The sequence below is a fragment of the Dunckerocampus dactyliophorus genome, chromosome 7, assembly GCF_027744805.1.
Source record: "Dunckerocampus dactyliophorus isolate RoL2022-P2 chromosome 7, RoL_Ddac_1.1, whole genome shotgun sequence".
NCBI classification, from domain to species: Eukaryota; Metazoa; Chordata; class Actinopteri; order Syngnathiformes; family Syngnathidae; genus Dunckerocampus; species Dunckerocampus dactyliophorus.
The window spans coordinates 11,006,933-11,020,870 of NC_072825.1; the positions used below are offsets into that span (position 1 = coordinate 11,006,933).

General features: G+C 39.3%; 1 protein-coding gene across 8 annotated transcripts in view; it reads right to left on the reverse strand.

Annotated features, from left to right (window-relative positions):
• The window catches only part of LOC129185227 (intermembrane lipid transfer protein VPS13B-like), a 319,375-nt gene that overhangs the window by 256,618 nt on the left and 48,819 nt on the right, over nt 1–13,938 (reverse strand). For 7 of the 8 annotated variants that reach the window (XR_008572043.1, XR_008572044.1, XR_008572045.1 and 4 more), the window contains exon 17: nt 102–286. The exons of the other annotated variant lie outside the window; for it this stretch is intronic. Coding sequence is in view for 4 of the 7 variants with exons in the window: in XM_054782025.1 (XP_054638000.1) it covers nt 102–286 (185 nt within the window). In the remaining 3 variants the exon portion in view is untranslated. The remainder of the gene's footprint in view (nt 1–101; nt 287–13,938) is intronic. 8 annotated transcript variants of the gene reach the window in all.

Sequence of the window (13,938 nt, forward strand, 5' to 3'; positions counted from 1 at the left end):
TAAACTCAGTAAGTTTGAACACCTGTGCCCTGGTGGGCGAGCTGACTTTGCACGATGATACATATAAAGTAGATGTCACTTTGTTTTGTTTTTTTGTTTACCTGGAGCTTTGAAAACCTCATTGATTAGGCTTTCGTTGAGTGTTGGGGTTGCACCACTCAATGTGCTTTGGGTCCAACTCTGGTAGATTGCTTGGAGCAGATGTGTCTGAGCTCTTGTGGCCTGCACAGCAAAGTAGGGAAGCTCCAAAATACACTCTGTGGTCGGTACAGAAGACAGTTTACTCCTGAAAGACAATGACATGTAATAAAGTGGGTTAGGTGAAGGATAGTGCTGGTGAGAGCAAAACAGAGTCAAGATATTTCCACAGTTTGATTTAATATTATGTTAGGAAAAAAAAGTGAGGGAAGACACACTATGAAAGACACCGATGGGGAAAAAAAAGGACAAAAAATGTTCAGTTTTGTGAGAACCAAGTGAAGTATCTCACTATGGGAGGTGCCTTGTGGTTCTGAGACAGACGCAATGTGTTCAACATGTTCAAATGTATAGATATACAGGCAGCCGTTCGGCACCGTGGAGGTTGACCCACAATGTTAGACTTTGAAAACCCCTGCTGAACCCAAATGACAGTCGTTCAAGAGACAGACATTTCTCTCTGGGACGAGGGGCACAGGATACAAAAGGCTGGTTTATGTTTCTAAATTGCTTTGTCTTATACAAATAAATGCGCAAAGCTCTCACGGGACACACTGGGAGACTTTCCATACTTCACTGCGAAGTGGAGAATAAAAAACACACAGCACAGTTCCAGCGTGGGGCTGCTGTATGAAGGGCAGCTAACCTGAGGCACAAATGCCAGGTTAGGTCTCAACATCACCTGATCCATAGTCAGGCGAACACTGCAGGCAGGACGTGCATGCACTTTACTTATCTGTCTGGTAGATGTCAGAGTCAACTGGATCATTTTAAGAGAAACTACATGAATTGGGACAAAGGTGGGAGTCTACCTACTTCAACTTATCACTTTTACTATTACCCTAAGAGGAAGCGGCAGGAGCCATCATTAGCTACCAAAACCTTGACGGAGGCTCGTAACAGTAGCTTAAGGTGTTAGCTTAACTTCTTCACAAAGAATGTTTTTTTCCACAAAGAGTGGAAGCCTGTGACGACCACCAGTTAAATAAAAATCATTTTAAATGATTGCCCTATGAATTCTGTTTTATTTTATTACAAATTCATTTTTTTCCCCCACTTGTAATTTTTTTTTTTTTACCTTTTACACTTACTTTACCAGAATAGAGTGTGTACTTGCGACAGTAATTAAAAGGTCAGTTATTTAAATGATTAAATGCAAAAATCCTTACATTTATTGATGCAATACATCAGAAACGGATGTAGCTTGACTGTTCGAATGGGATGTCAGCCACTGCACACACAAAATCCTCAAACTGGAATTCTCGTGCTTGTGGTTAACAAAGACGTAGTCTCCAATGCAATGCCAATTGCATTATTAATATAAGATTTTTTATGACACCCTTATTTTGATTACACAATTAGACAGTATGTGGCAAACGGCGCTCTTATTTTGAAGGTCGGAAGTGTGTTGTGTGTGTGAAGAAAGTCTGTTTACGGTTAAGACGAGCTGGGAGCAAGACTAAATGTGCCTCTTGTCCTTATTTCACTCAGAACTTGCACAACGTCAGCAGGCATCGTAAAACGCTTGTTTGTATTAACAAGCGGTAAGACACACACAGTGTTAACACACTCATACAGCCTGAGTTGCACACACACAGCCGCACCAGCATGCTCTGCTAAACTAAGTTAACCCCTCTAGCTACAATTCATACTCGGTAAGAGAGGAGATCCTAAGTTTTTTTCGCCAACTTTTTCTGGTGCTTCAAGTACCCGTTTGGACATGTTTAGTTCTAGAGGGGGTAGGCTAGTGTTTGTGATGAGATTCCGCCACTACTGAGCACTCTGCCAAGGAAATACGTCCCCACACAAACGTTTCTTCTCCTCATGGGGACAGCATTTCATTCATAGTATGTCAATTTCCGCAAGATTCCGCGTTCAACAGTAGATTCTGTTTTCATAGGCCAAATCCGCAATTCTGTCCGCGATTCTGTTAATGTGGAAATCATAAGGCCCCACTCAAGTCCAGACGGCAAGTATTTAAGGTTACCTTGACGGCTCTGTCCGAGAGCAGTTATACAAGTACCCAGTAGGGCTGCACAAAAAAAATCATGATCTCAAGTCATACCAACATGCTCTCTCAATGCTAAATGCCAATGATTCTTTCAATTTAGTGTCGTTTTACTGAAGGACATAAGGACTGCCGTTGGCATGGCCATTGGAAGTTCACAAGGCAATGAGGAAGCATTCCAACAACAAAAATATAGATGGAAGTCACGCTTATTAGTTATTTGACAATGTGCTGCCTCTGTGCTGTGCCGCATAAACCTTCCGTCTCCTCCCTCAAAACTGGGACGATTTATGTGGCGGCATGTCGAGAAACCTGACACTAAAAAGTATCTCAACACAGTGAAAACTTCATCTGTCAATCAAGTGAGAAAGAGACCATATGTGTGTATGTATTTGCATGCATATGAAAGGCAAGCCTGGGTGTTCAGGGATGATGAGGTAACAACAGTTGGACTTGTGGCCTGCAAGTTGCTGTCCATCAGAACCTCAGACGACTAGACATTCATTTGTCATCCGGCACACAGGTACGCACACACGCACTTTGCAGTGCTCCCTTATTGCCAGCATGTACTGTACAGTACATCTGCACTACCACACAGAAAACCATCTTAAAACACAAGCTTTCCAAATCCCTGACTCAGGTCATAAAACTACTTGCAATGTGATGACCACCAGATGCACAGATACCACACAAACAAATGTGCTTGTCCTCATTATAAATAATTCTTGTTCCTACATCTATACAAATAATGTGGTCTTAAACAGATGATAAACCTTATCATTCCTTTCTGGGGGTGTGCATTATATTTTTTGAGTATCCATATACTCACGGGACTACAGAACACACTGTAATCAAATGAATGCAGTGAAAGTAGCAATGCATGATACACTGCTCTCTCGAGTGGTGGTAAAAATAGAAATGTGATTAATTCCAAGGATGGCTGTGGTGTGTCAGGAATGAACATCACACTTAATTTAAATCATACATTCACTTGGTCTGATCCCATTTAAAGTGTGGTGCATGTCACAGGGTTTCTCCCCTGCTCAGAAGCTCTGCAATCGTTTAACTTCTCTCCCTTTCCTTCTCTATGTGGCTCTTCATCTCTCCCTTTCTTCTGCTCAAGGGTGGTTCAGCAGGGTGAGACGAGCTGCTAGCTGCAAACAGACGGGCACAGAGTGCGTAACCACATTCTGTCTTGGAGAAGGGCAACCGAGACACATTCAGTTTGGAGAGAAAGTGTGATAAAAGAAAAGAGTACAGACAAAAACAAAGAGAGAAAATTCTTAAGTGACAGGGTCAACAGGTTTACCTTGATTGCACGCACATTTTGAATACACATCTTACATGTGGTACATTTGGCAACCATGCAATGTCAAGCTTCTAAACTATTAAAATCACTACTGTTGTATGCCATAGAACTTGACATCAATCAAACAGATCCTCATGTGTTTGTGCATGCCTGTGTCCATGTGTACACACAGTTACATTTTGCTGATGTACAAAAGAAAGTGAAGGGGACCCTGCAACAATAATGTCCCCCACATGCAGAGCAAATGTGTTTGCAAAGCCACTTCAATCGGCGGACTGGCAATAGATGAAGGTTTCTTGGCTTATTCAAGTGTTTAAACGTTTTAAGGGAGCTGCCATGTGCATGTGGTCGTCTAAAAGTTTAATTATGCACCTGTTTTTATTATGTCATGCCCAACTCATTGTAAAAAGCAACGTGGATCTTGGGACTTAAACGAGAAGCAGAAATTCTCATTAGGTCCTTTCAGGAATGTTGGATGTGAGGACAGTCAGACACTTGAGATTCCATTAAATAGCTGTCACAATTTGCAGTTCAACACAACATGGTAAACAGTTGTCTAATAATTATCTTCAGTTTTGCAAGTGTGTCTGAAAACCTCATGATAAGCAAAAAGAAGCATTAAAAACGTAAAGGGTAACGGTAAAAAAAGTGTCACTCACTGCTGTGGTGTGTGCAACATTGAAGTCAAATTTGCAGCTTGGGGAGTAGAACTCATTAAAGTATACTTCTACTGTAATGTGGGGACCCACCAGAAGTGGGCCCACAACTCATTTGGGATGCTGACTCATAAATTAAGGAACCCACTCCTTGGCTTCAACATTAATGCCTCATTGAATGGACAAGCTAACCTCACAGCAGTCCTTTAAGTCAATAACTTTTCTATGAGAACACACAGCCATTGGAAATATTTTGAAACGGGAAATCAAAATTAGTCAGGAGTTACGAAAAACATCTTAATTCCAAGTAATAAAATGAGCTTTCGTCTCGTGTATTTCAAAATTAAGCCCCATTTCCAGGACTCCCCTGTGTTGGTGCGGCAAATGAGTGACAAGGTTCTAGACTAGACTGAGGCATGTCCAACTGGAAGACTCCCAAACTGCTGAGCTAGATTTGCGACTGACTGACCGGCACTCGAGCCTTCCTGTCCACGACTGCAGTCGGAAATCAGGCAATACAGGCCATGGTGTTGTGAAGAAGCTATGAGCCAAGCGCTATGGCCATCATAACAGCAAAGGTGCTATTGCCTCATCTGTTTCCACTGTGTACTGGTCAAAATATGAACATGAAACGGACAGTGAGTGAAAGTGAGTGAGCAAAAGGTCATTCATTTACGGTATAAAACTATCACTATCTGGATTATAAAACTGTTTCCGATGCCATATAAAATATCACATTTATCAACAGTGAGTCTGTGTAAAGAGCAGACACATATTGCAATTTCCAAAAGATCCACAGGCCACTGGTCCTAAACGGTTTCCTGATACCAACAGAGGACATGTCTATTTTTAGGCAAATACAGCTGGGCTTTTGCAACCAGGTTATTTTTTCTGCCAAAGAAGGCCACACAAAAACTCAACTGATGACAAACTGCCACAAAAATGCATTTACTTGTACATTCATGTTTTCAAACATACACAATGCCTTCATGCCAAAACCTTTACTGTTGCATAAGCAAAACATGGTCACACACCTGTGCACACATATGCTCAGACTAATAAAACAAGTTGGGTCAGCATTAATAAAATCGAGGCTGACAAGTAGCCTGGCTACTCTAACAACTTGTAAAAAAGACCAATGTCTGGAAAAATGCTGGTTGTGTGAGTATGTCAGTCCCAGCCATCTCACAAAGTGCAAAAGAGCTAATAATTAGATGTACTGTATTCAATACTGTTGAACTACTGGTGTCGCACTCCAATCACCAAATTGACTTGCAAAAGCTTCCTGAGCCATTAAATGGTTTCCTAGTATAAACTAAAATACTAAAAAACTAAACTAAATTAAATAACTTTTGCACAATATTTGACTCATATAATATTGAATTTATTGAGATGCACCTGTATGTGCATGTGTACAATGAGTATGTGTGTGATTACCGTAGATGCCCAGTAAAATGTTGACATCACAATATGTTGGCAGTAATGGAGATGACAGAAACTCTACTAAGAAAGCCAAACATATTTCCTGAACTGGAGAGCCACCTGTTGCCTGCCAATACTTTTTCCCCATTTTCAGATCATGCATCTTGCCATAATTAAAAAAAATATTGCCAAGAGCAGCAAGTCCTAATGATTTATACATTGTCTGTGAACACAAGCTTGGAGACGGCAGACAGTTTTCCACAGTGTTCATTTTTGCTATTACTCATATCCTGTACAGTACCAAAAATCAGTTCCCTCACTCTTTCCAAAATACAGTGACAAAGACAGCTGTTGGGGGTTAGGAGGTTGACAGGAGATGTGGAGCAAGGTGTCTGGTCAATGAACCATAGAGTAGCAGCTCTAGTCACACAATTACATATTCCTTAGAGTTTACGTCTGTAATGCGATCTGGATGGGAAAATTCCACTTGAATTACAACATTCGCTTCAAATAAACGTTTTAAAAATTAGTGGGAATAGTTGCAAAGATAATTACAGATTTCAGGAAGAAGAAAAAAATAGTGAATAAGAAAGTCAATCAGTCTGTTCAGCTTTCTTTGTAATTTGCTACTTTCGCTTGCCATTTGGCATACCTGAACCACTTCAGTCTACGGCAGCACCAATATAATCAGTAATTGACTGACATATTTGTCCGATAGCTGAAATAGATAGCCACTGTCTAGGAGCCAGTGACGTTATCTCAAGTTTCTACTAATCATTCACTGTCACAGCCTTCTTTAATTAACAAAAGCAAACAATCCCAAATGAAAACAGTCAAGAAGCTTCTGCTCTTGTTTTCCAACTTCTATAACAATAAAAATCCCTAGTGCCACACTCAAATTTACTACCCTTTGGGCATTTTGGTGCCAAAAATATACAAAACCTTGCACACAAAACTGCTATGGACAAACATACATCAATATTTTTCTGCTTTATTCTTTTCATGAATCACTTATCTTAATCACTGATATAATTTAAAGGTTGAAGTGAAAATATGTGTATACTGTATATTTATATGAAAATATCTATTTTTGTTTTTTATTATTTATTTTTCATATAACGGGTATGTTGTTCATTCTCCCAATAATAACACACAAAGTGATAGTCAACACAAGACGTGTCGCCTATCGGGTCACTGGTCAAGGGCCAGCAAGGCAGACAGGCGATTCCGGTGCATGCTTATCAAAATACAGCGCAGTGAAACATTTTTATTAGATTTTAAATAGTTTTCAAACTAATTGTGGTCAATATGCGCGTAAATAATAAGCTATATATGTATCAATATAGCATATATATATACACACACACACATTCATACAATATAGTACTTAGAATTGATTTCAAGTCTAAAAAAAACTCATTTTTTAGGTGTGGCTGCTTTTATTTTGTAGTGGCGCACTGCCACTATCTGTTACACGTAGCGGAAACCCTGCAGAAGTTGTGAGTGATTCATGAAAAAGCAACGATGATAGAATAGTTTTATGTAATTTTTGTCACAAAGGCAATAAGGGGGTGCAAATTGCATCAGTTGAGTAAAAGACACTGAATTTAAAAAATGTCTCTAATAAGAAATGTTCTAAAGTTCTAAAATTGTTCCACAAGTTGTCACCGCAAAAATCATCACAATATAAAAAATAGTTGCAAAAGATGAACAGAATGCCTGTGGGTGGGTGTAAGTAGTAAAATAAATGTAGACTCTGAATGGCCACTTAATACAAATGTCAGCAGCCATATAGTATATCAATCCAAACAACCATTACATTGTGAGCTAACTTAATAGTGTAGCAGCTTGGGGAGTAGACACACGTTTGAGAACCAAACGTTTGAGGGTACCGTGTTTTATATAAATTAGCAATTCACAACAATTGGTGGAAGATACCATTTCATGGGGCATGAAAACTTGCATAAATCAAAATTTTTGGTAAACATTTTGGCTATGTGCACACCAACATGGATATTTTAAAAACACATAGTGATCTATGCATTTTGGCCTTTTGTCCACACGCATACATTGGTATTTGCCATTAAAAACACAGCTTTTGGAAAGCTCCAGCCAGTTTGAAGACTTTCAAAAACTCCAGCTTCCGCATGTGTGTATAGAGAGACAAAATGTAGTTATTGGTTTGTTGCCTTCAGATAACGTAAGAACTAGGTGATCTCATTTCCTCACTAGAAAAGTATAATTTAATGTGTGCAATTGTAAACAATACATTGCAGGTTATAAACACAGAGAGAGGGCTTTCCATTGTTTAGGAGTGCACATACATTCACTTTACATTGACCTGCAAAGGCTCCACAATGGGCTTCGAAGGACACTGCTGCTGCAGCTGTCTTGCAATACTACAGTATTGCCTTGCAATACTGCTACGATGTTCACGCCAATGACGGTGGTTTTGGACAAGACCCGATTGAACCTCTAGCTCAGGAGTGTCAAACTCAATGGGCCAAACCTCGTATGCTCTAACTGGTGGGACAACTTTGGCAAGCAAGTCGTTATTGGATGGTAGTTATAAGAAGAACGCAGTGAAGATGTCCGCATGTCAAAGACATCATGATTGTGTCGACTGAGCTGCTCCATCCATACATTGAAAGCTTTGCTTTGGGTATTAGGCCTGTTTTGTGCCACCTAACTACTGCCATGGAGAAAATTCAGCAAGACAAGGACAATCAGCCACCATAAAAGGATTATTTCAGCGATGACAGCAACACAGCAGAAGGAAAGAGAGTTTGGAGAGTCTCAATACCTTTGTCCATAAAATGAACCACACTTCACAGCATGATCCTGATAAAAAACATCTGTTCGTTTTCAGTTTAGCATTCAATAAATTTTGCATACAAATGTGACCACTTAAAAGTACCTCTACTTCGCTATCAGTCCACATGTAGAACTCCTGCTGCGACTCGCCACGTTTGTTAATGTGCCACTTACGGAAATTATTTCATTGACACTTCTGATTGACTTTGTCATGTGCACAACACCCTGTGAATGTATTTTTGTGGACAGACTCACAGGATTTTCTACACAGCCTGATTAAAAAGTACAGAAAGGGCATCCAATACAATATCATCTATAATTATACCTCACAAAACTATTACCATTTCAGCTTAGGTGGTTACATCCATTTTCTCTACCACTTGACTTCACGAGCATCTCAGCTGTCTGTGGGCAAGAGGCGTGGTACACCCTGGACTGGTCCCCAGCCCATCGCAGGGCACATATAAGATAAACAACCATTTACACTCACATTCACACCAATGGACAATTTAGAGTCTCCAATCAGCCTATCATACATATTTTTGGTCTCACACACATTGATGACATCCAGCCACAGCTCTAACAAATACTTTGGTGCTAGATCTGGGAATGAATTATGGTGATGCACAGACTACATTTCTGGGCACTGTTGAAAGTTGTGCGTCAATGGTGTTCCCTGTGTTTTTTTATTTTTCAATCTGTCCTGTAATGCCTCAAGTAAGAAACAGTAGAATGAAACGGGGCTCCTTGTTTCTCCCTAAAACTCCCTCTCCCTCTGACACACACCCATCTGGAGCACTCCTAACCCACAACACACACATTCTCTGGAGAGAGCTTCATTACACAGGGATTACTAAAAGAAATGTTTTAATCAAGTTGTGCAGACAGCTGCAGACCGCAAGGCGAAAAAATGGCAATGACGTGGTTCATCAGTCGTTAAAGGAAAACATATCAAGAGGCCTGCGTATGAGAGTGTATAATAGTGTGTGTGTGTGTGTGTGTGTGTGTGTGTGTGGGTGTGTGTGTGCGTGTGTGTGTGTGTGTGTGGCTTCCTGCCTCTAACATGTCCAGCTGTGGAGGACATGTGGTTCATTATTAGTAGATAAGAATTACTCTAACATTTATATTCAAGTTTTCATGACAGTTTAATGACAGATATTGTAATTCACATTGTCAATAAAATGACAGAAGAGTAGTTTGTTTAGTATAAGAATGCTAGAAGACCATGAAACAGTAAAATTGCGTAGGTTTTCCCATGGAAAGCCCGATACAGGAAAGTGGAATGCTCACCACAATGATGATGCACTCAAAGGTTGATAATCTAGCTGCCCTTCCCCATTTTTCCTCAGTCAAACGTCACTTGCTCAGATGACAACTTCTGACTAGGAATGCTCCAATCAAGGTTTTGTGCTGCCGTTTCCAATACCGATCATACCGATCATCCGTGAGTGAGATCGGCCGAGACAGACCACATGGATTAACTGTACATTTTTCAATGTATTTATCATAAGTGCTATTGGCCAAGGCCACAATTCCAACGAGGATTTTTGTACTATTTGACACAAACCTGAATTTAATTTGACGCACGTTTCAATAATTTATTTTTTGCTCAAGACAACAAAATTAATAGAATAAAATAATACAAATACATATATTTATTAAATACAATACAATTCAGTGTCCAGGTTGCAGGGGTCTTAAACTTTCATCACTATTAGAGCTCTCATTATTTGTGTTTTATTTATGACTGGCAACATTTACATTGTACCAAGCAGATCTCCACTCATACTGTGTGGCCACCATCTTTATGCTATTCTATGCTCATTTGTCATTATATAAAGATAAAGATAAAGTCTGAATTGAACAGTTATAATTAAAAAACTACTAAGCGTTGAAGAAAATATTATTTGACCCTTTGCGAGTGACTCAAAATCACCTGGCTAGCTAGGACCTGCCATCGAATCACCAGCACTAGGCTGGACACACGATGTGTTTATGTTGATTAAACAGCAACACACAAATAGTGTTTTGAGGACAAGACATAATTACCATGACAACAAGAGAGCAAAATTGTTCTGTGACACTTGAAAAAGTTAGTACGTGATATCCACTTTCCCGCGGGACAAAAACGAGCTCCGAACTAACCACATTGCTTGTTTGTTTTAAAAACAAAATGCCTCTGTGGTAAAAACTCGCTTTTGGAGTCCTAAGACGAGAGGCTAGGCGGATAATTCTAGCTAGCTGCCGCCAGTGACGGCTAGGCAAAGCGTGTAAAGAAAGATGCAAAAAAGTCGAACACCAATTGACAAGGGAGTGATCAAACCTGCTGGCACTGATTGGCGTAGCAGTCAAACTGAAACCATTGAGGTTTTACAAACTAGTGTTGATTCTCATGGCAACACAGGATCAAGTGTGTCTGTTGTCAGCTCACAGGCGTGACACAGCAGGCATGCACATTCATGTCATGTTTGTGTTGCCATTGCCATTGCCACAAATTGATTAGCTTTTGTGATCGTTTTTTTTTGTTTTTTGTTTTTTTTTAAAAGCATTTATGCTGATAAATGCCTTTTAAAAAAACGATTACAAATGCCGATAACATGTTTTTTACGATACTAATTGGTGGCCGATCCATCAAAGCATCCCTCCTTCTGACATTAACTGTGTTTCAGCTACATACAACTATACCCGTGCTTGAATTCACCATCTGGATTCTAGTTTAAACAAATCCATCTTATACCACAAAGTTGCAAATTGAATTGAAAAAAAACTGCCTGTTGGACATGTTACCAAATAATATATAAAATAGTATAATATAAAATCTATGAAAACTATTTTATTTTTAAACACATGGACATTCAAACTTTAATAATATTAAAGGTAATACAGGTAAACAAATACAACATGACCAGCATTGGGGTGGAATTAAAATCAACGCTGATTTGAGCTACCAGCTGACACACAAAGGTAAGTGCACTTTTTCTATTTCAATGATTACTACAGCAAGCATGGCTGAATTCTTGGTCAGCATTGATGCATACAGTAGATACACACTGCGTTGCCAGTCAGAACAAGATGTGACTTGGAATAATGCCATTACCATGTCACAGAGCTCCTTGCTACACCCAACCAAATAAAAATGTCTTGACACCAAAAATTGGACGACATACTTTATAGCCTGTATAACACCTGAAATATGATGTTTTAAACTGCAGGTTACAAAGCCTTGCACTTCTGTGCTTTGCAGTAAGGGGTGGAAAAATATTACATCATATGCAATTGCAGGTCTTTACTACACACCTGTTAATACACAAACTCCACTTGTTGGATTAATCATGGAGAAATGTTTTCTTCCTAAAAATATTCAATCACGTTCATGTTTTTTTAAGAACAGAGAATGACCAAAGGTAATATTTGTATTGCCTTTTTTTAAATCTAAATGATGTTCACTGCATGTACTGTATATTTTCAGGTCGACAAAGCAAAGCTGAACGTAAGTACAAGATCTGAACAGTAATTGAAGGGCACTTTTTTATAAATAAGCCCAAAGATCAGTCAGTGACTTCATATATGTACTGTATATACAGACCACTCATTTGAAATGGTAAGCAATCTGTTGTGGGTTGGTGGAATGAACATTGGCTGTAGGTGGAGGACACGGCTATGACATTGTTCTAATACTATGCAAGGAGGAACTGATTTTTCAAATCGGACAGCCGCTCCCACATTACGCTTCATAGGCCAAAATATATAATTTGCTCTGAGCTTTTCAACAAGATTGCCTCATAATCAAGCAAATGTTATTTCCTCATACAGTATGTTATCATTATTATTTGAGGTGTACTGGCTAAACATGAATTAGTTCTGTGTGGTATTTATGCCCCTGTTGTATGTGGAGACACAGACCAGGAGCTGCTCACTTTGGCTAACTATGAAGTGAAAAATGAGGCATTACAATCACACAACAAGGCTCATGCATCAGATGCCTTAAGCAGCCCTCATAAATCACCACATAAGGTAATGTCGAGTTTAGACTACTGGTCCAGATGTAGTAATGGACTTTTCAACTTCACATAAAGCAATCCTTCAGGTGGTGTTAAAACCAAATTTTAAAAATACATTGCAATAGAGTTAGAACAATAATTAGATAGAGGGAAAAGCAACTTTCTCCTCTGTTCAGAATTATTCACAGGGCAAATGGGCTTTCTGTGGCAAAATAACATGCACCTGTAATGCCATATGGCCTAAAAAAAATGATCCCCTCCGAAATAGCTGAGCGAGAAATAGGGGCTGCTAAAAGTGCCACATAAAAGCTGACGTGGGTCTGAATTACAGCCTGCAATGCAACCAGCCACACTCGGCTGCTGTGGGTTTGTTGGTAGACAGGGCTGTGGGCCCCGGGCTTGGCCTGCCTCCATATGCTGCTGCTTTCAGGTGGCTCTGCAGAGGGAATATTGCATGGTATGAGTGTGAGGTGAGAGGTTCTCTTGGGGATATCAATGCAGGTGGTACTTCTAACACCCCTTCTAACATCCGTTAACATTCTCCTATTTTTTATAGCACTTATCTGGGATTATGGGCTTAACAGCTAGAACAATTGAAACCGAGAACTGGTGAAATCGGAAGCTTCAAACATTGCAATGTAAATTTAGATGCGTACCAAAGGCATAAACACATGAATAAGTGGAAAGATAAGATAAAAATTGTGATAATACATGGGTAGCGTGTTGTGCAAGTGTAAATCAATAAGAATGTCAGTGGCTGATGAAATGTAACATCTCTGGTGTTATGAAAACATAACATATTTGTAAAGCATATACATAACATTTAAAAAACAATATTGAATTTTCCATCTAAACATAATGAGCCCAAGTTAATCGTTAATAAAGTTAATAAAATGGGGGTTCAACCAATAGGTGCTGTGCTCCTGATCCAAGTTAGTAACAATAGATTTAAAAAAAGCTCATCTGGTTTTCAACACAACCCACAGCTCACACCACCCCTGCTCCACTGTAAGAGCTAATGGTAGTCAAGTAGATTATTGCTTATACTGTACATCAAGTACTCATAACAAATTTCTGTTAAATATTTGCGTAAGTAATTCTCACAAAGTTAATGCTAGTTTTGTCAATTTTGTTGTGGCTAGCAAATAAAAACATTTCAGATATTTCTATCAAATTGTAGAGGTCTTACTAGAAATATTGAGGTTAAGATGCAGATTCAGTTAGGTTTGCCAGGAAGATCACCGTTGTTCTAGACCTGCGGTTCTCAATTATTTTCTGTCATGAGGGGTCAGAACATTTTTAAATGAAAAATTTGCAACAATATTGCTTATGTAATATGAGTCTCATTTACAAGTATGCATTTCAGTTCAATTTTGTCCTCTGAGCATTGCCATACCCAGGAACTAGCTACTTCCATTGGGGCGTGTAATGTGCTCATCCTGTCTCTTGTTGAGCCGTAGAATAATGTTTCCCTGTAAGTATGTTGTGCTTATTACGCATAATCTGTTTAAGTGGAATGTACATTTACAT